The 27,179-nt window shown below is 41.3% G+C and overlaps 2 protein-coding genes across 6 annotated transcripts in view; one reads left to right on the forward strand and one right to left on the reverse strand.

Moving 5' to 3' along the window:
• Positions 1-9,019, forward strand: part of LOC143135543 (NACHT, LRR and PYD domains-containing protein 3-like) — a 136,743-nt gene extending 127,724 nt beyond the window's left edge. For 3 of the 5 annotated variants that reach the window (XM_076296136.1, XM_076296138.1, XM_076296137.1), the window contains 2 exons: positions 4,055-4,101; positions 5,682-9,019. In XM_076296136.1, the coding sequence (XP_076152251.1) occupies positions 4,055-4,101; positions 5,682-6,256 (622 nt within the window). In that variant the 3' untranslated portion in view covers positions 6,257-9,019. The remainder of the gene's footprint in view (positions 1-4,054; positions 4,102-5,681) is intronic. The other 2 variants (XM_076296135.1, XM_076296134.1) reach the window with 1 other exon arrangement.
• Positions 9,020-20,801: 11,782 nt separating this feature from the next.
• On the reverse strand, positions 20,802-27,179 carry LOC143136077 (uncharacterized). Its single transcript, XM_076296563.1, has 3 exons — positions 27,090-27,179; positions 26,454-26,758; positions 20,802-23,597 (listed from the first exon to the last, which is right to left on the reverse strand). Exons 2-3 carry the CDS (start codon positions 26,725-26,727, stop codon positions 22,393-22,395), a joined length of 1,479 nt encoding a protein of 492 aa, XP_076152678.1. The 5' UTR covers positions 26,728-26,758; positions 27,090-27,179; the 3' UTR covers positions 20,802-22,392.

Here is a 27,179-nt window from a genome sequence, read left to right on the forward strand (position 1 = left end):
GTGTTTTTTTTAAAGTGTATTCAGGCAGCTAGCAGATGGTGAGGTGATGTTTGCTGTATGCAGTGTTGGGCAAGTTACTTCAAAATCGTAATGTACTATGCATTACTTATTACTGTCATTTCAAAGTAATTTGTTACATTATAATATTACTGTCTCTGAATTGTAAGGCATTACACTACTATTGCATTACTTTTAAGTTACTTTCACCAAAATATCTAGAAATATGGATTTGCCATTCTAAATGCAGTTTATTACGCTCAATGCAGCTTGCTCTTCCAATGGAGGGAGATGTGGTATAGCATAATGACTGAGCTAGGCTTAAGGCAACAGTAGAATGCAATAGGCGCAGTGCTCATAATGCAATACAAGTAACAATCATAGTCAGAATTTTGTTAAAAACCGACAAAAGGTCAAAGTCTGGTAAATTGTGATAGAAATACTGTAACTTTAAGGCCTAGGCCTACTCATTAAAATCAATAGAGAGCCTACTATATTGTAAATCAAAGCTTAAAGGAACCGTATGTAAGATTGTGGCCAAAACGGGTACTACAATCACTTTCAAATTACTGTAGAGCGGTGTATCCCCTTCCCCTCCCCTCTGACTGGCAGAGTTGGCAACCGGATGACGAAACACTACTGACTTTGTGATTAGTAGATAGGTGGAGGGTGGCGCATTAGGCCAAAACACAACATGACAACATCAACATCAGTTGAGGGCTGCAACTTCACTTTTCTAAATGACAATATCCTGGCCAGACTACTGTTGTCAGTGATATAAGAATTTTAAATGAACATGATTTCTTAATGTCTAGTGACATATCAGGGCAATTTTATGATTAATTGAAATACATTTTTTACATACGGTTCCTTTAATAAAGACATGTCAAGATGGTGGCCTGCTGGCCATTTCGGTGCCCTATGTGAGTGGCTTTGAGTGAGTGACATTTAAATGATAACTCAAACACCTAAAGTAAAATAAAAGGCCTATTATTTACAGACCATTACTGTGTATTTTTAAACATTAATTTCTGAAGAAATGCTGTTTTACTTATAAATGGTGCACTGTCACTTTAAGAGCATTGATCTTTACGTTGTCATAATGCCCTTTTGCTAGCTCTTGTTTACAAGCCTTATTTGTTTGAGTTACATTGATAGCACAATATTAACAATAATATGCACAATGTTAAGTTGTTTTAAGCAACCTTCATTGCTTTGGAAATGAAAGTATGCAATGACATGTTGCTTCACATTTCGTTTTGCCAATACAAGTGAATTATGAGCCTGGTATCCACCTAGCTATCTGAATGGAATGCGTTTCAGTCGACTCAGCATATCATGTGCTTCATGTAGCCCAGGGGTCTCAAACTCAAATGAGCTGGGGGCCAATTCTGCCAACGTCATCTGATTGGAGGGCCGGCTATTTCTGAAAATGCAATGTTCTTTTTTTCAAATACCACACAAAACTGCAAACAGAAAGTGCAAGTGTTTTTATCTAGTTTTAGACACCTGTGCTAGCAACCTTAGCTTATAAATAAAATAATGATAAAATAAATATTAATACAAATTATAAAACAAATGAAAAGCATAAAAACAGGTATGTGTGTGTTTCACACCAAATAAAAATATTTTCCTCAAATAACTTTTTTAAACCTGGCAAACTATAGGCGTCAGGGTTAAGAAAGCAACACTATTGGATTTTTATATCAAAATTTCAAAAGGCCATGGCTTGAAAGTGGTCAGAGATAAAGTCCTACTGTAAATGTAAAAATCTTTGAGTAAAACAAAAGTTTATGAAGGGGGTAAATTTACCCATCTAATTTGCCACTGGATGGCAAGCACCTCAAATTATGCACCTTTTAATAAATACTGGATGAACATATTTGAGCAGGTTTACTTTACTTTTTTCATATTAACCACATAACAAATTAACAGGAAAACACCTAAGATGTATACCAACACCTAAGATGTATATGGTTTCTAAACCACAAGGCCTACAATAAAGTATTCTGGTTAAATGAGTTCGGAGTACCCAGAAGTTCGCATCATATTGCGGGTGACTTTGTAGTTTAGAGCCCTATTTCTACTAGCCCTGCTGTCTGTACCACGTCCATTACGGACACTATCATCACGATTACCACTGCAACCTCCAAGCTATGTTGGGCAGAGGGTCGAAATAAGCATGGTATGCTTAGTGGACACCGTCGTATACACGCAGACGCACCTCCATTCAATAGACGATCGATCATAATCTCCAAAAGGATATTCTCCTTCAGATTTAGAATAGGTGAATAACATAGCCTATCCTATCTATCACACGTAAACGTATGTCAACATTTGGTGTAGGCCTATTTCTGCTTAATTTCTGCTTCAACTTATGCAACACTATGGCCTGCATCGCTTCCGCGTCATTACAAATGCACGTCTTTGTGTTTCTCGCGTGTAGGCTAATACAAGTATTTCCTGAAAACTTTGCGCAGCGATTCTGGGTTTGAATGAAGCTCTGGATGTCTAGCACATAGTGGAGCAGAGTACAAATGAGATTTGTCACCGTACTTGGAACTATCGTCTATTTTAATCAGTATCGTTGTATGTCACAATTAAAAAGTCTCAAGGGCCGCCGGATTACATTATTATTTTGACATACGTCGCGGGCCGGAATTGGGCCGGACGCGGGCCGGGTGTTTGAGACCCCTGATGTAGCCTAAATGCTTGGAAAACGAATGATTGAAGACCCACCAATTCTAGTACTACGTGGTAATTGAGAGAACCCAAAAGGTATCAAACTTCGTGTAACATCGTGTTAGTGCATTTTGACATTGTAAACGTTATTGATGAAGAGTGAAACGCAGTTTGCAGTAAAGCTACTATTCATTGGTTACATTTGGGTGCCCCCTCTGTCCTTTGGTGCCCAGCGCAAAGTGCGTGATGCGCGTGGTGGGAGCGGTGGCACTGCCAGGCTACACAATCTTTTTCTGCATTTCTATCCCTTTATTCTCTTCAATTCAAGTTCACAACACAAAGCTGACATGCACAACAGCATAGTTTGTGTTTTATCAAGAATCAAAAAGATTAGCGTGGCACTACTTTAGATGTTTCATTAATTTACTTGTGCTATTTCGCGAGCTGAGAGATATTTCGGTTTCGCACACAAAAGTGCACTAACTATTATGTTCTTCATAGCCTTGTCTCTGACAAGCTGAAAATAATGAGCGTAGGCTTATGTCCATCCCGCAAATAGAGTCCGCCTGCGAGTCTGCTGCAGCAATCATATTCAACCAGTATCAGGAGATAACGTTCTACTATTTTGCGCGATTTTTTCTCCTCTGTTGTTCTCGCGTGGTGTTTGCGAATATGTATCAAAACAAAACAAGCGCTTAATTTTGGGTTAAACTGCATTGTAACGCGCGTTACTGAAGTTTGTACCGAGTAAATATTACCCAATTTATTTTTTGTAATGCCTTACATTACCGCGTTACCGCAAACAGCAATATATTACAGTAATTACATTACTTTTGTAACGCATTACTCCCAACACTGGCTGTATGTGACAATATGTCAGTAACCAAAGAAAGTGGTACAACAAACGATCATTAATTCAGGGTTCTCAACAAGTGGTCCGTGGCCCACAGGTGGACTGTGAAGGTGTTGCTGGTGGTCCCTGATCATGCATTAAATAATGGAGTTTCACTGCTGGAAAGTGCATTTGTTATTCAAAGGGAGTCCTCAGGTTGCTCACTAACTCTAATCTAAGTACAGGACAGATAGTGTCGGGGCATTTTACTTCATGATTGTCTCCTGAGAACTAGAGGGGTCTTGAGGCGTCACCTTGGATGCGTTTGTATGCGATAAAGACAGCTGGAAAGAGATTTACTTCATTACTTTATACCAGAAAAAAACATGTATGGCAGCAGGCTATTTTCTGTGGGATAATAAATCACATTTCACAGGTGGCACAATCAGAAAAAGAGCAGCGTTGAGATCTGTCAAATGGTACGTGTGTGTGACATTTTGTTTTTCAGAACTGACCGTGTGTGACATTTTGTTTTTCTTACAGAACTGACCACACTTCTTTAGACAGAGCACGACCACGCTTGCTGAGATGTAAGTTAATTGTTTATTTAGTATTTGTGATCATTCACATGTTTTAGCTTGGAATGTGTGTATGGGAGTCTTGTAGCTGTGTGTGTGTATTTTGTAAAACATGACATGCCACAAAATAGTATGTGTGGGTGTTATAGTATGGTGTGCTTGAAAGTGTGTGTGTGTGATGTGAGCAGAAGTATGTGTGTGTTTCTGTGTGAGCGGAAGTGTGTGTGTGATGTGAGCAGAAGTGTGTGTGTGTGTGTGTGATAGCAAGGTTTGCTAACCTGTGTGAATGTTTGTGTTTGTGTGTGTGTATGTTAAAGCATTGTGTGTAGCTATTTTGTGTGTGTGTTTAGTGTGTCTGTGTGTGTGTGTGATGTGACCAGAAATGTGTGTGTCTGTGTGTGTGTGTGATGTGAGCAGATGTGTGTTTGTGTGTGTTAATGTGAGAAGTGTGTGATGTGAGTAGAAGTGTGTGTGTGTGTGTGATGGGAGCAGAAGTGTGTGTGTGTGTGTGTGTGTGTGTGTGTGTGTGTGTGTGTGTGTGTGTGTGTGTGATGGGAGCAGAAGTGTGTGTGTGATGAGATGTGAGTAGAAGTGTGTGTGTGTGTGTGATGTGAGCAGAAGTGTGTGTGTGTGATAGGAGCAGAAGTGTATGTGTGTGTATGTGTACTGGTAGGGTAGTGGTGTGTGTGTGTGTTTGTGTGTGTGCGCTGGTAGGGTATGTATGAGTGTGTGTGTGTGTACTGGTAGTGGTGTGTGTGTTTGTACTGTTCTCTCTGTGTATGTGTGTGCGTGTGTGGTCTCATGTTCTCTGTGTGTGTGTGTGTCTCATGTTATCACTGTGTGTGTGTGTGTGTGTTCTCATATTCTCTGTATGTGTGTGTGTGTGTGTTCTCATATTCTCTGTATGTGTGTGTGTGTGTGTACTGGTAGTGGTGTGTGTGTTTGTACTGTTCTCTCTCTGTATTTGTGCGTGTGTGTTCTCATGTTATCACTGTTTGTGTGTGTACTGTTCTCTCTCTCTGTAAGTGTGTGCGTGTGTGTACTGTTCTCTCTCTGTAAGTGTGTGTGTGTGTACTGTTCTCTCTCTGTAAGTGTGTGTGTGTGTACTGTTCTCTCTCTGTAAGTGTGTGTGTGTGTGCGTGTGTGTTCTCATGTTATCACTGTGTGTGTGTGTGTGTGTGTGTGTGTGTTCTCATGTTATCACTGTGTGTGTGTGTGTGTAGACATGGTGTGTGTGTGTGTTTGTGTTCTCATGTTCTCTCCTCTTGTACTGTTCTCTCTCTGTATGTGTATGTGTGTGTGTTCTCATGTTCTCTCCTCTTGTACTGTTCTCTCTCTGTATGTGTATGTGTGTGTGTGCGTTTGTGTTCTCATGTTCTCTCTTGTACTGTTCTCTCTCTGTATGTGTGTGTGTGTTTGTGTATGTGTGTGTGTGTGTGTATGTATGTGTGTGTGTTCTCATGTTCTTTCTGTATGTATGTGTGTGTGTTCTCATGTTCTCTGTATGTGTGTATGTGTGTGTGTGTGTGTTCTCATGTTCTCTGTATGTGTGTGTGTGTGTGTTCTCATGTTCTCTCCTCTCTTGTCTGCAGATGCCTGTGATCTCACACTGGACCCAAACACAGCACACAGAAATCTCTCTCTCTCTGAGGGGAACAGAAAGGTGACATGTGTGAGAGAGCAGCAGCCGTATCCTGAACACCCAGAGAGATTTGACTCCTACAGGTGTCCTCAGGTGTTGTGTAGAGAGGGTCTGACTGGACGCTGCTACTGGGAGGCTGAGAGGAGTGGAGATAAATATGGAGCTGAGTGGAGTGGAGATCATGGAGTTTATATATCTGTGGCCTATAAAAGCATCAAGAGGAAAGGGGACAGTGATGACGTCATAATGGGACTGAATGCCAAGTCCTGGAGTCTGTGCTGCTACTCTGATCACAGTTACTATGTCCTGCACAATAATAAACACACTGACATACCTGCCCCCTCCTCCCGCTCCAGAACAGTAGGAGTTTACCTGGACTGGCCGGCCGGCACTCTGTCCTTCTACAGCGTCTCCACTGACACACTCACCCACCTGCACACGTTCCACTCCACATTCACTGAGCCCCTCTATCCAGGGTTTAGGGTTTATTTAGGCTCCTCAGTGTCCCTGCACAAGATCACATGAGCTCGTCCTCCAACAGGTACATCCACCTGTCACTCTTTCTCTTCTTACCCTCTTTTCTCCTCCACTCTCTCTGTCCGTCTCTCATTCCCCTCCCTTCCTCTCTACCTCTCCGTCCTCTCTCTGTCTCTACTCCCTCTGTTCCTCCCCCTCTCCTCCTCTCTCTTTCATTCGCTCTCTGCCCTCCCTTTCTCATCTCACCCTCCCTTTCTCTTCTTCCCCTCCTCCCTTTCTCATCTCCCTCTCCTCCCTTTCTCTCTCTCTATCTCTCTCTCTCTCTCTACCCTCAGTCTCTGTCCCCCTCCTTTCTCTTCTCTTCCTCTCTCTCTCCATTTTCAGATGTGTGTGTGTGTGTGTGGTTTGTATGACACTGTAATGTAATACAGGCTTGTAGGCACAAGAAGCTCTTTTACAAACAGTAAAGATTACATTATGTTTGCTTTGCATCAGATTTAATGTTGCCCACTGGCATATCACACACATCAAGCTAATATTTTTGAAGTTGAATGTGTGTGTGTGTGTGTGGTTTGTATGACACTGGTGTCTATTTAAGTAACTGCCAAAATTCAGACTTAAAGTGGAAATGAAGCAGTGAGAACTGTGACCATTTTTTGGTTGCTTTTTCATTTTTAAAGATACATGGATTTTCATTAAACCTGAAATTCAAGTAGTTTCACTGGAAAATGACATGTCAATAACGACTTTCGCCACTAGGGCGCGGCCATGTTTTAAAAATGCAGGTGCTACGTCATCAGAATGGTTAGCGTTTGTTCATGGATGTTTTATCCATTAGCGGACGTTCACTTTATTTCAATATGCCTACGCAAATTATGTTGATGTTTGTTTTTGTGTTTGTACAAGAACAAGGGCCGCTGTAATGTAGCCTGTAGGCCTATCAGAGACAGTACTTAATTAGATTTAACTTCAGTTGCAATAATGTGTTTGGATGTTCTCGCACAACTTGTGGATTACCGCGACCTGAAAATGCAGTTGCGTCGTTGATGAATTGGTGAATAAACTCGGGGGAGCGAACTTCTCATGTGTGAGTAAAAGGTTTCTTTTTGTGATTGAGTAGTAGGCCTTTCGATGATTGCATTTGTTTCGCTCAAGTAGTAGTGGAAACTATTTGCAGAGACTTGCGAACCTGTTGTGGGTACGCTAGTCTACGTCTGACGTGTAGGCTACTCTGTAGTAGCCTAGGTCTGTGATTGTGACAGGCATGGTTTTGTGGGTAGACGTTGTTTATGGACTGTAGGCTAGGCGTCTGAGTTTTTATTTGTTTATGTAAGCTGACATAAAATAACATGCTGTTCACTTTAAGTAAATAAATGCACGGATGTGCCGCTTAGCAACCATAGATTTTAGGGTTCATGCTATGCTAGTTACAGTATGTGCTTGTTATGTTATGCTATGCTAGTACTGTATCGCAGCTTCTACCATGATAATACATTGCAGAACAACTGAGTATGGGTGTGAAAATTTGTGTAGTCTCAGGTGATCAGTGTAGTCCTCTAGCCTACCCCCTCCGCACAACCTATCAAGAGTGTGTTAGTTAACTGCTGTTTATTGGGCGTTCCAGTGTTTCGGCTCGGATGTCCCTCAGCGACCGCATTACGACCTCCAATGTCTCGCTTTAATGATAGCATTTGGCACGTAGGATTGGACGTGATATATCTGTTATTTTGGATGAGATGTGCCCGGTTCATTTCCTGGCAGCAGACACTCTCCATGTGTGCCATGTCAGTGAACATAGGGACACAACCCCCACATAAGCACCACCGATGGTTTTCTGTGCGCTCAGATACACCTCTCTCTCTCGATCATCTATTTCTCCTCCATATAGTCAGGCTCTGTGGGGGGCACTAAAACTCCCACTGCTCTTACTGGCTCAAAAGCATAGGCAATTGGATGCCTGTCCTCATTGGTGGGTCTATCCCATTCGTCCATATCCATTTTGTTGAGGCAGTAAGCTAACTGTGAGGCTATGACAGCTGCTGTGTAAACAGCATAGAATGTTGTACCAACCATTCTTGTGATGTCATCATTTTCTGAAAACAAAGATGGCGGCGCACAGCTGAAATTAATGCAACTTGTTTGTGCTTTATTCTGAATAACGGGTCATATTTCTGACTTTATTTGTATTTATGGTATATTTAAATATTTAACTTGTGCTATAGACATCTGTTTTATATCCATAACCATAACCATTATATGACTGCTTCATTTCCACTTTAAATTCATCAAGTCAAGACTCTGTGTAACATTCCGCAGTAACCACGTAACCGTAGCAACATCCATTCTGTTGATCTGTGGCCCTGGCAGTGGAGCAGGGCTTGTTGCTATGGCAATAGCTCCAGCTTTGGCCCATAGAACTGCAGGAACACCAGTCACACACTCCTGTTCATACACATGTGTAATGTATGTATGTATGTATATTCAATTATAGACTACCGTTTAATGAAACTAAACAATTGCTTTCTTTATATTATACTCTTTCCCTACAAATGAATGGTGTGTAGGCTATTATGATAATGTTCCAGCAACAACAATATGATGTATTCTGTTCTCCCTAAAGTATAGTTATTTGCTGAATTATCTTTGAAAAAATGATTTGCTGATCTGAGGTGTCAGTGTTTTTATATATGTGTTGGCATAGAAAAAAACATGCTTGCTTGTTGCTTGTTTTTCAGAATAAAATATGTAAATAAAATGTGTTTCTGACTTTAAAAATGTCTAAATAAAGATTCTGAAAGGAGATTTAATGAACCTGTTGTCATTTTATTTGTTCCAATGTTTTTTTATGCCATAACAAAACAGAATATGTGATTTTTATTTAGTGATTTGTTTTTTCTTCAAACTTCCTTTTTCTGTAGTTGGACATGGCATGCATTGACCACCACGGCCATCTCTACTTTCAGTGCAACAATGTAACAGATTGGTGTATTGCAGTAGTATAACTGTCAAAAAACACGTTCATTTTGATTAATTGATCATAGAAATATTAATGCGTTAAAAAAAGCTGATTAATCACATTTTCAAAGTGACATTTTGACACAGTGCAGTCTGGCTATCAATGATTGAAGGAGGCAGACGCTGACGGGAGCATCAATCAAGTCAAGTATGAAGTATCACCAGAGAATTTGTAATAGGTAGTCGGGCTCTGGTATCACCTCAATGCAACTAATCTGAGTAGGGCTACCCAGAAGCGCGCATCATGCTGAACGAACAATGCAACGCAATACGGAGGTAGGCTACGAGTTAGCACACTGATGACATGACATGGCCGCCGTCGCCAGTATTGTCAGTAGCCTATTGCCTCTACATTTCAATGTAGTTTTCATACATGACATTACCTAAGATAAAATGCCAACTTCTAGCCTGTTAACTCTGCTGAAATACAGAACTACCCAGCTAGCCACCAAAACATCGTAGGCTACTGTCTTACCTATAGGCTAAATATTTGTTGCGGTAGCCTTATAAATTGCAAACTTCTAGCCTGTCAAATCCCTGACAGACTTATAGCCACCAAACATCGCTGTAGGCCTACTGACTTACCTACCGTTTTAACTTGCAAACGTTTAGACTGTCATTCTTTAAAATGTCATGGGCGTAGTGTCTCTTTCCCCCCGTTTTTCCTACTGTTCAATTATGTCTTTTTCTACTCAACGTTCTATTTCTTATCCTGGACTGCCACCTACTGGTTAGAAAAGGCAACAACCTAGTAATTATGTGAATGAAAATGTACATGTTTGAATGGCCAAAAAAAGACAAACCTTGGTGTTAGGGTACTGCACATGCAATTGACAGTGAGTGGAAACTTCAGACATTTCTTGTAATACTATGATGTCTAACTACCTTTATTGGCTTCCAACCACATATGCATTTCTAAAATACATCATATCTACTATCAGATGTTATGATTTACAAATCATGTTAACCCTATATATAATTGAAAAAAGGTTAAAGATAACATATGAACTGTTGAAGGAGAAAGATTTTTTGAAAAACAATCACTCCACCTTTTAATTTAACCCTCAGAACTGCAGCCATTTTTTGCAGGTTTCTGCATTACTATGATGTCTAGCTACCTACATACACACATAAACAGTAACATTTAGCTTGTCCATACATTTGGAAATTCATTACCACCATAATGTCAAACAAATCAATTCCAGAAAACAGTGGACATGTTTATTGTTTCACAATGTGTGTTGCATCTTGTATCCATTAAAAGAAATTGCTGCATCTTGTCAAGAATTTCATTAAGATAAATGTGGAAAAACTTGTATTCAAAGTTGGGAGCTGAATTACCATATGCTTAGTCACACTAAACCTCATAAATATATCAAAGTTGGGAGCTGAATTACCATATGCTTAGTCACACTAAACCTCATAAATATATCAAATGTGGGAGCTTAATTAGCATGTGCTTAGTCACACTAAACCTCATAAATATATTGAATGTGGGAGCTGAATATGCTTAGTCACACTAAACCTCATAAATATATCGAATGTGGGAAAGGGTTTTCAGAAATCTCAAAACTCAAAATCCATGCTTGTACAAACTGGAGAGAGGTCTTATAAATGTGCTCAGTGTGGAAAACTTTTTTCACATAGATCAGCTCTGGTATCCCATAGATGACACACCCTGGAGAGAAGCCTCATAAATGTGCCCAGTGTGGATAAGGATTTTATATGATTTCATATCTTAAATCCCATATGTTGATACTCTCTCAATGGAAGCCTCATAAATGTGCCCAGTGTGGGAAAGGATTTTATATGATTTCATATCTTAAATCCCATATGTTGATACACTCTCAAGGGAAGCCTCATAAATGTGCCGTGTGGAAAAGGATTTTATATGTGTGGGCGACTCAAAGCTTTGGTCACCGAGAGGCTGAGTAGGGGAGACTAACTTGCCCGACGCGCTGTCCAATAATTTCCAGTAGCTTCCAAGAAAGTTAAGTTCCTTTATTGAAGTAAAATCGGCATCTTCAGAATATCCAACACAGTTCAATGTCTAGTACCAATTCAAACGTCAATAAATCCAGTAATAAAATCCACAAGTTTCATGTAGTCCACAACAGCAGTAATTCCTTTCAACAGCTATCAAATGTGGTCAGCAAAAAGTAAGGCTTCCCCCATCACCCCCTCTCTGTTCATTCACAAAACACTTAGCAAGTGAGCAGGTGATATTATGATTCTTGCCGCCACCAACACCATGTGACCCAATTACCGTGAGTAACCACACAGGTGCACAACACAGACGTCATCTGACCCATTTCATATCTTAAATCCCATATGTTGATACACTCTCAAGCGAAGCCTCATGAATGTGCCCAGTGTGGAAAAGCTTTTTCAAAAATGTCAACTCTTGAAAGTCATGCTTGTACACACTGGAGCGAAGCCTCATAAATGTGCCCAGTGTAGGAAAGCTTTTTCAAAAAAAGTAATTTAATAAAAACACAGACATGTACACACTGCTAAGAATCCTCATACATGTGGCCAGTGAGGATAGCACTTTTCACTTATTTCAAAGCTTAACTCTCATACGTTCAGAATGCACAAATGAATACACAAATCTACTGTAGATGTATTCCATTTTCAACTTGTATTAAATCCCACTGTCAATACACACCAGAGAGAAGCATCATACATGTATTGATTCAGTGTGGAAAAGTTTTTTTTTTAAATCATTTCATATGATGTGATATGCAAACACAAACTGAAGAGAAGCCTCTTACATGTGACCAGTGTGGCAAGGTTTTCCCACAGATTTCATATCTTAATATCCATAAGCTGATTCACACTAGAGATCAGCCTCATGACTGAGCCCTTCACTCAAGTGGCAAGTCTTATAGTGTGAACACTCCGGTTCTTATAGTGTGACCACTCTGGTTCTTATAGTGTGAACATTCCGGTTCTTATAGTGTGAACACTCCGATTCTTATAGTGTGACCACTCCGGTTCTCTGGTTCTTATAGTGTGAACACTCCGGTTCTCTGGTTCTTATAGTGTGAACACTTTGTTTATGTGGTAAACCTGCCAGCTAATGAAGCAGAGGAAATAAAACACGATTACTCTGTGGAAAAATGATACGATTATTTACTAACATGCATTTTCATGTAACCCTGAATACGTTGTAAGAAGATGTGTTTCCCATGTGAAGAGGGAAGAGGGTTTGGAAAAGGGATCTTATTTATGTTTGTTTATATCTGTGTAAATATGCAGGAAATGTACTTATTTATGTCTCTGTATGTTTTATTTAATTACATCATATGTTTTCTGATTTATCCTCATGTGTGCATCATATTGTTGAATAAATATATCTAGAGGTTCCATGGGCCTAATTCAATAAAGCCCCTATGAAATGCTCTTGAAGGCTGTTCTGATGGGTATTTCAAGTATAAGTATAAGTATAAGTATATATAGTCTTTTGATCCCGTGAGGGAAATTTGGTCTCTGCATTTATCCCAATCCGTGAATTAGTGAACACACAGTGAGGTGAAGCAAACACTAATCCCGGCGCAGTGAGCTGCCTTCAACAACAGCGGCGCTCAGGAAGCAGTGAGGGGTTAGGTGCCTTGCTCAAGGGCACTTCAGCCGTGCCTACTGGTTGGGGTTCGAACCGGCGGTTACAAGTCCAAAGCGCTAACCAGTAGGCCACGGCTGCCCCCAACATTACTGCGTTATTGGAGGTTGAGTCCCGAAATGAAAAAACTGACCAGTGAACTACATACACTACAGCACAAGCGAGAGATTGTACTGAACGTGGATGGTAAGATCCTTCAGTTCCCTGTAGGACTCAAGAAACCACGTCCGATGGACACAACGCTGTTTTGGAACTCGCGGCACACGAAGCGGGCAGTCGCAAAGAACCACGAGAGTTCTCTCTCCACACGCCCTAAAGAACCACGAGAGTTCTCTCTCCACCCATCTTATAATGACACGCCCTAAAGAACCACGAGAGTTCTCTCTCCACCCATCTTATAATGACACGCCCTAAAGAACCACGAGAGTTCTCTCTCCACCCATCTTATAATGACACGCCCTAAAGAACCACGAGAGTTCTCTCTCCACCCAGCTTATAATGACACGCCCTAAAGAACCACGAGAGTTCTCTCTCCACCCATCTTATAATGACACGCCCTAAAGAGGCAGCCAGCTTCCCCTGGGGTATTACCCTGGAAATCCAGAGTTCTCGCGAGAGCACAATGGAATTGTCTCTGCGGGACACTCTGGCAAAGAGCAATGATGCACGTTACTTTTACCCCAACATTCCAGGGAACCAGCTAAACTGATGAAGACAGCGCTGCAACGTTGGAGGACAGTACACCTTGCCGTAGTGTTATCTGATTGCGTTGAAGTCCGAAATCATTCAGAGTAAACATGGTCTAGTGTTATCCAATTGCGTGCAGTGAGATTTTTAAATGCATGCTTGTTGCCGCCCCTCGAGTTGGGCCATTACATTGTTCTTTGCCAGACCCTTTATCTTTCTAGATTATCAGGGTCTGGATTTTCCAGGCTATTGGGGTATGGGATGTGAACCAGGAATGATGTGCTGTAGTGTCTCAGTGCAGCTCCTAACCTTGAGTTCTGCACTAGCCTACCGCAACACCCCAACACAGCACCCACCTGTGCCTCATGAGCAGTCTGTTGCCCCAACACAGCACCCATCTGTGCCTCATGAGCAGTCTGTTGCCCCAACACAGCACCCACCTGTGCCTCATGAGCAGTCTGTTGCCCCAACACAGCACCCACCTGTGCCTCATGAGCAGTCTGTTGCCCCAACACAGCACCCACCTGTGCCTCATGAGCAGTCTGTTGCCCCAACACAGCACCCACCTGTGCCTCATGAGCAGTCTGTTGCCCCAACACAGCACCCACTGAAGTTTGATCCCATCATACAAGGCAAGCCCACTGAGATAGGGACATGTCCACACTGTGATTTAAAATTAGCACAAAAAAACCCCCTTAAGTGTCCATCTACAAAGGAAACACTCACATTGCCTTGAAACAGTGACCAAGGAGAGGTTTTTGGCTTCTGAGTGTATAGACACACAAAACAGTGGTTTTGCTGGCCCCAACCGTGGCGCGACTGGCTGGGGCACCTGCACCGTACGCTGGCGACCCGGGTTCGATTCCCGCCCCGTGATTCTTTCCGGCTCCCACCTCGACTCTCTCTCCCACTCGCTTCCTGTCATTCTCCACTGTCCTATCTCATTAAAAGGCATACAAAAATAATAAAACAGTGTTTTTGCTGTCCAGAAGTCCTTCTCTGGCTCAGCAGCACCTATTCATGTAGTTAAAAACACTTGGAGACCCACACAAAGGCTACTGTGTGATAAATGATCAGTGCCGACTCAACACTGATTCTGCACTGAGGTGTGGGATGCTCCCATTCGAGTGTCATCACTTGAGGTCTTTGTTGTACTGCCCACGTGCCACCAACAACAACAAAAAATACTTTAGCAGAGGAGGCCTTGGTCACCATGGTCGAAAACAGGTGGTTTGGCGCGGACCGAAAGGCCAGTTTAGAGAGACGGCAGCATGAGGCAAAGAGTGAGGGTGTGCCCGTCTGTCCAGCTTACTGTCGGTGGGTCATCCACCAAAACTCGCATCTCAGTGTATGAGCCGGAAGTCTCCTATTATAGTAGACTCGGGAGGGTGGTGACACATTGGGACACAAAGCAAAACAGCAGTGTGGATTAGATGGCAAAGCAAAGCAAAACAGCAGTGTGGATTAGATGGCAAAGCAAAGCAAAACAGCAGTGTGGATTAGATGGCAAAGCAAAGCAAAACAGCAGTGTGGATTAGATGGCAAAGGCTCCAAAATGGATCTGGTCCTGGGACTACGGGACAAGATGTCCACTAGAGTGACTTAGAACAAAGTATTTGAGAAGGTGTGGGGTGCCTCAGGTGAGTGAAATACTATGGCTAATATTCTTTATGGCAATGCAATCTGCTAATATTCTTTATGGCAATGCAATCTGCTAATATTCTTTATGGCAATGCAATCTGCTAATATGCTTTATACGGTATTTACAGGATTAGTGATTAATAGCTTCTGTCGTCATACAGGTGGCTGGGCTGTAATAACGTGTCCATGTAGGGCTGTGTGCTCTGTCAAATTCAACATACGAGCTGAGAGTCCGCGTGATTTCGTGGATCTACTGCTGTCATGGAAACACTTTCCTAACGTCACAGTCTATGACTATGCGAGGGGACTGGCTTTGCATGCTAAAGCAGAGCTCCAGAGACGTTCCAACCCTTTGAAGACCTGTTACTAAATCCCACAAGCGAAAATATCAAGGCGTTAGAAGGCAAAGCTCAAATAAATATGCCTTGGTTGAAGTACCCTAGGATGCCAGCTGATGAACATGGCCACCTGATAATGGGGTCTTCAGATCATTTTGCCTTAAGTGATGTCTTTCATCAAGCAAACAGCAATGATGACAGGGATGTCCTAAGAATAGAGCTTGTGCCTGAGCTTGCAGGTCGCATTAACGGCCAGTGTGTGGCGCAACTGTAGCCAATAATTACTTCTTAAATATGACAACTCCATCTGCAGAGAATTATATTACACCATCACACCATGTTGCAAAAAAACAAGGCAATTCAGCCAGATTGTTGAGGCAGATGTGCCCATGCACCTTGACATGAATGGAAGGATCATATTGGGTATGTTTTCTTATGGTTTGTCCTTCTCAGGGGCGATTCTAGACCTAGAGCTTTGCTGGGGCACAGGCCCCCAACTCCCAATACATAAAAAAAATTAAATAAATAACTGTGCGCGCAATATGAAATAAATGGCTAGCCTGATTTGGACCATCACATATCTCCCCTAGGCTCCCCCGACATCCTCCTCCATACTCTGAATAGTTTTACGTCTAGCCCCCATCATGTTCTCATCCGTTTCTTGCCTGTCTCTCTCCTCCTCCTCCCCCTGCCTGGTACTGGACTGCCCAGCCTGTGCTCTTTCTCCCCTCTCTTCTCCCTCTCTTCGACCTTCTTCTCCTCCTCCTCCTCCAGCACTCTCTCCCTCAATTGTTGTAGCAGCCACTATCCAGCAACATCCAAACACATAGGCATAAGTAGGCCTATACTCACTGCATGAATTTAATAGGCTTTCCTACTAACACAAGGGAAGCTTATTTTTAGTCAAAATTGAGATATACTTCCCTCCCAGGCAAGGGTCCTATAGACATCCTGGCAATACTGCAGTTCTTTGTAGCTTAAATAGCCTAAGCCTTCATACTGACTTTTGGTGATCATTTGCAAACGTAGCCTATAATAATTTACACAGATGGCTATCTGATTCTGTGTATTATTATAGGCTACATTTGCAAATGCAGCAAACTTATTTGAGTTTGCCATTAAATCATTGATCAAATCACAGCACTGGCTATTACCAGCATAAATGTTAATGTTACCGTTAATGTGGGCAAAATTATCATACCTCCCTCATCCTCCTCACTGTTCCTCTCCCTCTGCCTCTGTTCAGGAAGAATTTTATGATGTCCATCTCTATATAGTTTATCAGAAGGCTGTGTTTAGTTTTACAGTAGGACAGCTTAACAAACAGTATAGGCTACTTTTACAGGACTCTTTCTACAGTATAGTATAAATCGTTGTTAATTGTCCGCATGTGTGCATGCAGCCTACGCATGGTGAGTGAGAGAGCACAAGCTGGTAAACTGTTGCTAAGGCTACAATGACGCTAAGCATTGAAAAACAGATGCTAGTTATGTGCAACACTCTCTAACAGCGATCAACTTGTCATTTTTTCTGTCAAACAAGTTGTGAATTTTAGGGGACGACTTACTCTGTGCTCAAAGTGATGTAATGAGCTCCAGCCGATTCCACAGTGTATGTGTGTGCAGTACAACGAAACACTCGGAAGAATCATGTGAACGATTTTCATTGGTTGTTGCGTTCAATCTTACCCAGCTACAGAGATGCTATTTCCTGATTGGCTATTATGGCCCCTTTCTTTATTCCTTGTTTTTTTTTTATTGGCTGGTAAGTGACAGGCTCGAGCCATGAGTAAAGCAGACACGGAGATGCGCTCATGAATGCCGTTTCCAGCTAGAGCCGCGCTAGAATTTTACTGGGGCACTGGAGACTTTTACTAAGGCACGTGCCCCAGTGAATAAGGTCTAGTGACGCCCCTGGTCCTTCTCATATTTGGCTCATATCGTTAATGTTGTGTTACATTACATTTTGGCTGACGCTTTTTTAGCCAAAGCGACTAACAACATGGTGTTACACACGTCATACATTTTCTGCAGCTCCTCCCTCAGTGATACACTGTAAAAAGTTTAACGTAAAATTTACAGCAACTTGCTGGCAGCAAATAACCAGCAAGTTGCTGTATTTCACTCTACAGTACACCTACTGTATATGAAATCACAGTACCTATGCCTGATAGTGTAAATGCAAACTACAGTAGTACTACCAGTGCTGTAATGTATACAGTATTGAATTGTCTACCGTATTTTTAATCACAGTACTTATGGATCATACTGTAACTAAGTACAGCAGTAATACCAGTGCTGTAATATTATATACAGTAATTTTAGGAAATTCATATCCTGCTTTATCTACAGCCAGGATAAATTTGGCTAGGCCTAGGTATGGTTTACAGTAGGCTACACAAACTTGCATAAATAACCATTGACAACTTGTTATCAGTTTGAAAAGCAAGTACATTTATTCACTTTTTTCCGTTTAGAAATTCTCGTGTGCTGCATCCTAACGTTAGACCAACGGTTGCAGTCAGCCTGATCCACCACCAGTAGCAGAGTGAAGCAGCACCTAGCAGAAATAGAAGAAGAAAAGATAAACAGTGTTAGATAACAATTTTCAACTGAAACTGAAGGCTACTTACAAGTGAAACGTTAGAATAATCATTTATATATATATACATACTGTATGCTTTTTGAGTTTACTGTCAAAATGCCAGGCTGAAGATGGTGTTAGCATAACTCAGTTTCGCAAGGTATATTTAACTTTAGCCAGCTGGGTGAGCTCCTTGATGATGTTTGCTTGCAGCAACAGCCATTCGGGCTGTTCGTCCGAACAACGGTTAATGATAGTCAGATGTGACTTAAAGTTAACTTATATCGATATTGGTAAAGTTAGCCTATTAAACTCACAAAACCGTACATGATTACGAGGAGTTAACGTTACATAAGTCAGCTAAACCTCCACGTTAACTTTAACCAGCAGCACATCATCTTCAGCCTAACATTGTGACAGTAACATACTAGGCCTAGCACTACTAGTGAATGTTTTATATAAATTATATGAATATAATAAACTGTAACTTACTGAGAACTAAGGTAGGCCTAATATAAATGAGACTGCCATAACATTAACGTAACATAAAACATTAACGTTAATGCCACCGTCACAGCAACAGCAACTATGATAGCTAGCCTAACGTTAGCTGCTACTTACTTAGCTGCTAGTTGATCCAACAAGCATGGATGAGTTGTAAGTTAGACAGTACAACGTACATAGACTGTACACATGCCCGAATTTAATGTAGTACAATTTCACAATGAAACATTAACGTTACATAAATAAATGCTTGCTTACCATTAAGGTGGAGCTGCGAACTTGTCAGAGTGCTGAACACCGTTGGTCTGATTCTGACTGAACTGTTGCTCAAAAATGATCTCCCGCCGGACAGTTCAAACGTCGTCGCGCGGTGCACGTTTCAATCACCACGTCAAAATTTCCCAGTAAACCATAAATCCATGACTTTTCAATATCTTTTCAAAATGATGATTTGGATAGAAAAATTAACATAATATCAATGTCACCTTGCTATCTGGGAGCTTAACTTTGTATTTATGTGCAAAAAGAAAACAGAAAACCCCAACTGATTTTCCGCCATGTTTTTTCAAAAATTTTTAAAAAGCTGACAAGTGAGGGAGGAGTCAGATGTATTACTGTGTTATGATTCGCAGCAAATTTTTATTACTGTAGTTTGACCATTTTTGACCATAATTCATAGCGAAACCACAGCAACATACTGTATTCACAAATACAGTACACATTTTTCCCCAAAACAGCAGTGATGCTGTGAAAATCACAGAATCTTGTTACAGTGTAGCTACATCCTCTGCCTGCAGTGTAGGAGAGGAGAGACTGTATGGTGCTGTTTACCTCATAATGTAAAGTAGGAGAGAGGCCGCACTATGCATATATACACTTTTATGTGCAAATAAAAGTGTACATATGCATAGTGCTTCCTCTTTCCTACTTTACTTTATGTATTCTAACTATCCAGGCCAGCACTACCAAAAGTAGTAGTTTAAAAGTAGACACATTGAGTGAAGCCTGCTCCTATCCTCACTTACGCTGTTTACATTATGTCATATATGTTGGTTCTACTTCCTCTAGTGAGATCTCTGTGAGCTGAGAGACTTTACAAGTATCCACAAAATAATGCCCAACAGAGCATGCTGGGGACAAGAGCTTCAGGACAGCCAGAAACAACAGGTAAAGGTAACAGTTGTGCATACTGTATGAATGAAGTAAGCAAAAACTCTAATGTTTATTATTTCCTTCCCACAGCTAGAGCAGATCCTGGATAAGACCAAAAATCCAAGGGAACATCTGATATTAGTGAGTACCATGGTGTGTTACTGTGACATGCCAGTATGTTCTTTAGCATTGTATCAATTTCTCATTTTGTTAGTTATTTATGTATTACTTAAAGTGTAATTCCAGCGAAAATTGATTCCAACCACTACAGAGCTTGGCCCAGCATATGCCACAGCCCCAAATCACAAACAGTGGAGTAGATAGGGGCGGTATGACAAATGCTTTCCAAATAGTATTTAACCAGTATTGTTCAAAACAGCACCAAACCTTGTCAGTAGCTTGCTCAGGGTCCCTACACATAAAATGAAGCACCAACAACCTAGTTAGCGAACCCGGAGTTTATCACAGAAGACTGTTAAGAACACTCACCAAACTGTCTCCCTACCAGAAGATTTGTTGCAGAAAACCGTGTGTACTTTGCTTGAGGTAGTTTGGCCAAATATAAGTTAATAACAGACATAAAAACATTGGAATACTTTGTAAACTTTGAATAATTTCAAGACAGCAGCCCTATCCTCAGCACCGAAATGTCACGTGAGATCTCACACGTCTATTGCCAGAAATGTCACGTGAGATCTCACACGTCTATTGTCACGTGAGATCTCACACGTCTATTGCCGGAAGGGACTACAGGTAGTCTGGTGTTCAGAGTAGAGGGAGTAAAGCACATGCCTGCAACTTGAAGAAAGACAGGATGGTTTGTGTTTGTTGCAGAACTAGTGAGCGGAGCTGAGTGGTGCGAATATCCCGCTCCTCGTTCAGGTGGCTGTTCACTCGGCCGCTCCTCGCTCAGGTGGCTGTTCACTCGGCCGCTCTGCTCAATTTCGCTCCCCGCTCCACTTAAAAATCCTCCCACTTCAGTGAAATCGCTCCACGCTCGCTCCAATTTAAAAGAGGGAGAAATAATCTACAAGCCGAATTGTCACCTTAGAAAACTTTAATAAGAGCAACAGCAATGTTACTCATAGGACATTTATTGTAAAAGATAATGCAAGCTTGGCAACATCAATACACATAAGCCTAAAACTAAAGGGATCAGTGGGAATAATTGCCTAAATAATACAGGTTTAGCATCCAAGTTTTACTTTAGCCTACTTGATATGAAGCATATTCAAATTGCTCACGTTTTTCTTTGCTATCCGTAGCACACTCATGTTTCCGCAAAATGTGTCCAAAATTAATCTTTACTCACTGGAACAGTGTCACCACATGATTGTTCTCCTTGGGACAGGCCCTTTTGGAAAACATGGTATTGACAGGGTTCCCACTCTAGGTCAAATGTAAAATTCCATGACTTCCCTGACTAATTAATTTCCATGACTATACTATTTACTAACTATAGCGTTCAAGAATATCTTACTTTTTAGAGTGGGAGATGAATAAATGGGCATTGAATAAACAAAGTTGGGATACTCAAGGAAGCAGTAAAGCAAATTACCTGCACAAACAAAGTTCTGCGTGGAAATATTTCTATTCATTTACTGTATTTCGGCAAGTAGTTTTAAACTGCTACAACAAAATTCCCTAATATTCCATGACTTTGCCCCAAAAATGATCAAATTCCCTGACTTTCCATGTCTGGAATAGACTTTCCAAAATTACATGATATTCCATAAATTCCATGACCCTTGGGAACCCTGTATTGAGATGATCAGTAAACTTGAATGCAAGGGTTTTAAACAAATATGTGCAGCATGCTAATGATGCTAAGCGGATTTAATAGTAATTTAGCTAGTTGTCTTCTATGCGTCCTTGCCTTCACAATTGTGAATGTTTTATTTGGATTGTGTTGGCCGAGTCGCAAGGGAGAGGAAGGGAGAAAGAGAGGGGGTTTACTTCTATACTGTTTTGTAAAGTTGAACACATTTTTGCTGCTGATCTCCACCACTGTAGTCTGGCTCACTCAACACGAGTGTGTGTGTGTGTGTGTGCACTCAGCAGGTCTGATCGCGTGTAAGACGTTGCTGTTCATGTAGGAATTTGCTTAACACACTGGCAACCAAATTTGCTTGTTTTCATGATGAGATGTCCTGTATAGAAAATCAAAAAATGGTCGCACTCCAAAATCATTTCTTTTTGCTAATTTATTTTCACATTTAGGTCCTAAAGTAAGTGAGACACTTATCCTATTCTATTAGGAGAAAGCGCAAGGTAAATCTATAAAAGAAATATACTAAAAACAAAACCAACTAGATTTTTTTTTATCTTAATATAAGATGAATAACACTTGGTTAGTTGCAACACTTGGTTTGGTATGTGATAAGTAGTTTTTGCAGTGTGGCTTTTTTATATTTATTTTTTATCTATATTTACCATATTATTGAATAATTAAATAAAGCTTTTCCACACTGGACACATTTATGAAGCTTCTCCAGCGTGTACTAGCATATGGCGTTTAAGACTACATATTAGTGAAAAAGCTTTTCCACACTGGACACATTTATGAGGCTTCTCCAGCGTGTACTAGCATATGGCGTTTAAGACTACATATTAGTGAAAAAGCTTTTCCACACTGGACACATTTATGAGGCTTCTCCAGCGTGTACTAGCATATGGCGTTTAAGACTACATATTAGTGAAAAAGCTTTTCCACACTGGACACATGTATGAGGCTTCTCTCCAGTGTGAGTCAGCATATGAGTTTTAAGCTGAGAGAGGAGGACAAATGCTTTTCCACACTGGACACATTTATGAGGCCTCTCTCCAGTGTGTGTTAGTATATGGCATTTCAGAGCTGAAGAGTGAGCAAAGGCCTTGCCACACTGATCGCATATGTGACGCTTCTCTCCAGTGTGTGTTAGCATATGGGAATTTAAATGTGCAATTTGTGCAAAACCTTTTCCACACTGGTCACATTGATGAGGCTTCTCTCCAGTGTGAAGAAGCATGTGGGATTTAAAAGTCGAAATGTGAGCGAACGCTTTGCAGCACCGAAGACATTCGTAGGGCCTTTCTCCCGTGTGTGTTAGCATGTGGGATTTGAGATTAGAGGTTTGCGAAAACGCTTTGCCGCACCGGTCACATTTATGAGGCCTCTCTCCCGTGTGCACCCGCGTGTGGGACCTGAGGTTCGACGCGTGCGAGAAAGATCTACCGCACTGAGCGCATTCGTAGGGCTTCTCTCCCGTGTGCGTCAGCATGTGTGCGGAGAGATTCGCGATCTGCGCAAACGCCTTGCCGCACCGCGTGCACTGGAGCGGCCTCTCCCCCGTGTGCGTCAGCACGTGCGTGGCGAGGGTGGAGCCGTGCGAGAACGCTCGCTCACACCGCGTGCACTTGTGCGGCTTCTCGCCGGTGTGCGTGTTCATGTGGGTGTTCAGATTGGACATTTGTGAGAAGGCTTTGCCACACTGGGCGCACGTGTGAGGCTTCTCTCCCGTGTGTATTCGCATGTGGGATTTAAAATTGGAAATGTGTGAAAAGCCTTTTCCACAATGGTCACATTTGTGTGGCTTCTCTCCAGTGTGAATTAGCATGTGGGTTTTAAGAGCAGATATGTAAGTGAATTCTTTTCCACACTGGGTGCATTTATGAGGCTCTTTGACAGGGTTCTGCTGTTCATTCATGCTGAGTGAGTGTGTTTTCTGGTGTTTCTTGAGTTCTTTCAGGGCTGTGAAACTCTTCCTGCAGACAGGGCAGTGGTGCATCCTTCCTTGGAGTCGCAGGTTGAGATGATCATTCTGTCCATGGATCTTCTGTTGTGTTCCATGTGGATATTCTGATGCACCTGTAAGAGTTACCATAGAGACAGAGAATTAGAATGAGGGAGTTGCAGGTTGAGATGATCATTCTGTCCATGGATCTTCTGTTGCAGGCAGTCTGGGTGTTCTGATACACCTGGAAGAGTTACCATAGAGACTTAGAATGACAGACAGACGTTGTGTGTGTGAGTGTGTGTGTCACTTGGACTCGATGTTTAGTGACTCGACTACAACACTCAGTGGCGTAACAAGCCAATGGTGGGCCCAGGTGCGAGAGCGCTATGCAGGCCCCATTCCAACCGACTTTAGCCCAGGATGAATTAGCTCTGATACATGCAATACACATTAAGGGTGACTTCAATTGTTTATGCAAAGGGCCTGAGGCACCGAAGTAGTTTAGTAGTTACAGATTACAATTTCAAATAAAAAACACACGACTACATATCCATTACATGTAAAAACATTAAAAAATAATTTTATTAACAACCTGCAAGCCAAGGTAATCTAATATTACTGCATTACCATCAACTCGCATGGAATTATGGGAACACTCAATGCGCCTCTTCAACCCTCTGCTGAAACTGCAAGCGTAGATTGCTTGCTTATAAACTCGCACTGCGCAGAAACAAAACTTAATGTAGCCTAACTTATTTAACAGTCCAGAAACCAAATAAAATCATTCATAAGCATACAATCCCCAATATGCGTGAATTAGGCCATTAGAAGAAGGCCATTTTACGAGCCTTTCGTTGTGCAAAATCGTCAACGATGTTCCCAATATTTAATGCTCTGGCTCTCGTATTTTCAATGGACAGGATAGCTAACCCACGGAGCCTCTCCTGCCCCATGCTGCTCCTTAGGTAGGCCTATAGGTCTTAATAAGTTTGAGTTTGGAAAAAGATCGCTTAGCTGTTGCCACAGTCACAGGCAATGTCAGAAACAACATGAGTACACACTTCCCCGAATGTGGATGTTACACTGTCATAATCTACCACCAGCATTTTGGCAAGTTGAAAAATAGATGACTTCTGTGAAATCTCTGCTTTAAAGCAAGACCTGAATGAGAGGAGTTGTGTTGGGAATGTCGGTGCAATGTCCCTGCTATAATGGTCTGACAAACGTCTTGCCTTTTCAAGCAGTTCATCATCACCTGCGAGTTGAAGGGTCATAGGACATAAAGACTCAAACACATGACAAGTTTCCCGCATACTTGCAAATCTTTGGGAGAGCTGACTGATTATGATGTCCAGAGTTGCATTAAATACCTGCACTTTGAAGTATCTCTCTGCATCGGTTAAGCGCTCATCTTCCGATAGATCGTCAAAGTGACGCGTCACTCTCCGTGCTCTAACATTCTAAAGTTCTAAAAAAAAAAAAAAAAAAAAGGAGGCAGGGCGGGGGTAGCGACGGGCCCCGGGAGGTCACGGGCCCTGGTGCGACTGCACTTGCTGCACCTACTATAGTTACGCCACTGACAACACTGACTATAACCTATAACAATAGATTAGATTAGATTAGATTAGATTCAACTTTATTGTCATTTAGCAAAGTAGGCCTACAGGTACAGAGCCAATAAAATGCAGTTGACATCCAACCAGAAGTGTAAAAGAAGCATTAAATACCAAAGTGCAGTTATCTAGACAATAGAGATTAATTATGTACAACAGTATATAGTTAGATAAATACTGGTCTTCCATATGACGTCTTTAGAACACAAAACATACCCGAGGTGTCAAATGTTGAGTTACTCCAGTCTAGATTTTTTGACGTTAATCACTCTTATGATGTTATTGTCTATCCATAGTAAAGTGCATGTTTTGAAGTTAACTGATGGTCAAATAAACCAAAAATCTGATATTGTTTGCACCCCCAAGTGGTATGTGACATAAGTTTGTGTGAAAGAATACATACATCTAATAAGCTATATATATGTATTGCACAGGTTTATGAGCAGGTTATGGGATATAAACAAATAAATATATTGTGCAGTTTTGGATGTTAGCAGTGCAAGGGCATTAAAGAATATGAATATGAATAATAGTTAAATCATATGAAGGGATCAGATGTTTTTTGCGGCTCCAGATAGATTTTCGTTTATTAGTTAATGGTCAGAAAATGTAGTCTGGGTTTTCCCATGCTGCCTTGTGTGCGATTTTATTCACGCTGCTAGGCAGCCTGGATTCCATGGACTTCGTTTTCACCTCAACGAAGGGTTATGAGCTACGTACAGACGCATTTGATAGACATTCGTAGTGCCCAAAACGGCTCTCGGCATTCGTAAACCACGTTTCAAATGCAAGAAAATGAACGTGTAGTTCCCAGACCCCATATCAATGAGATGAGGTCTGACGTTAGCCAGGCTACAGAAAATGTCTAACCCATGAGAAATGCATGTTATAACAGCCTAGAAAGGTAGGCTATTGGACAAATTTCTATGTGGGTCGTTCAAAAATCTCCAAGAGGAAAAAATATATAGGCTATTTGTGAAGATGCTGACTACATCTTCCCTGTTTTAGGACACTGTTTTTAATTCACTGCACTTTTTGCACATATTCCTGTCAGCATGTTCGCTGAATAACTGTCTGCAGGTGTGGGTAATTCATTGTTAATGAGTTAATTGGGCCACACCCATTTTGGTGCTCTTTAAAAGGGCCAGGGTGTTGGCGTGTGAGAGTCCAACTGATTGATGTGCAAGTTATTGTGTGTTGTCAAGTTTTAAACATTTGGATAAATTAAAGAAAGAAAATGTTTTCTACCAAATAATATCCTGTTTGTATTTTTTTATTATTATTTTTAAAGATGGTTGACTATTTGAAATACCTTATATGACCAGTACGCTGAAGGAGATAGATGAAGCACACTAACAAAGTGATGTTACTTACTTCCCAGAGGAAAATCAACGTCTTCATCTTGTTGCTCATCCTCTTCATTTTTCACATTAACCACCACTGTTTGTATTTCATGATTAGAGCTTTGTGACTCCGTGAAGTCCGTTTCAGTTTTATAGAGCAGCTCTACTGAGGGCTTCTCCTCGTCATCTTGACAAGTGATGTGACCATACTCATCATCTTCGTCTATGTCCTCTTCTTTAATTAGCACTTCAAGTACCTGGAACGCTTCATTACCGTCAGAGGTCCCCGACAGTCCAAAACTCATATTAGCGGCGGAATCCAGAGCTCCCTTGAGCCTACAATCAAAGGGTAACAAGAGGAAAGCTAGGTTAAAGTATTTCAAGCTCTCATTTCTTTCTCAATCTAAAACGAACATAGCGAGGAGAGAAAACGACCACCTCTAATAGTCTACCTTTCGATTTGCGTGCCTCTATTAAAATAGGCGACACTTCAAATCACAGAATGCAACATTAACATACATTGCTAGATACAGTAATAATCCACGAGTAAAACGTTAGATTTGCAACGTTAGAGGTTTCAGGTCTTTCACTACACAGATAGCCTACGTGCCATGCAAGTGCTGCAGTTGGAAGGCAAATGAGTAAGGACTTTACATCCTAAACATACCTCAAATAGATGTTCTACTTGTCAAAAATATGCTCTTTCGAGGTTACTTCAAGGGACGTTTCTCTCGCATATTCAAAACAAACTTTTTTT

Source organism: Alosa pseudoharengus, unplaced genomic scaffold (assembly GCF_046254945.1).
Source record: "Alosa pseudoharengus isolate Yale_2024_CS ecotype anadromous, Long Island Sound unplaced genomic scaffold, YU_APseudo_1.1 YU_APseudo_1.1_scf_1, whole genome shotgun sequence".
NCBI classification, from domain to species: domain Eukaryota; kingdom Metazoa; phylum Chordata; class Actinopteri; order Clupeiformes; family Clupeidae; genus Alosa; species Alosa pseudoharengus.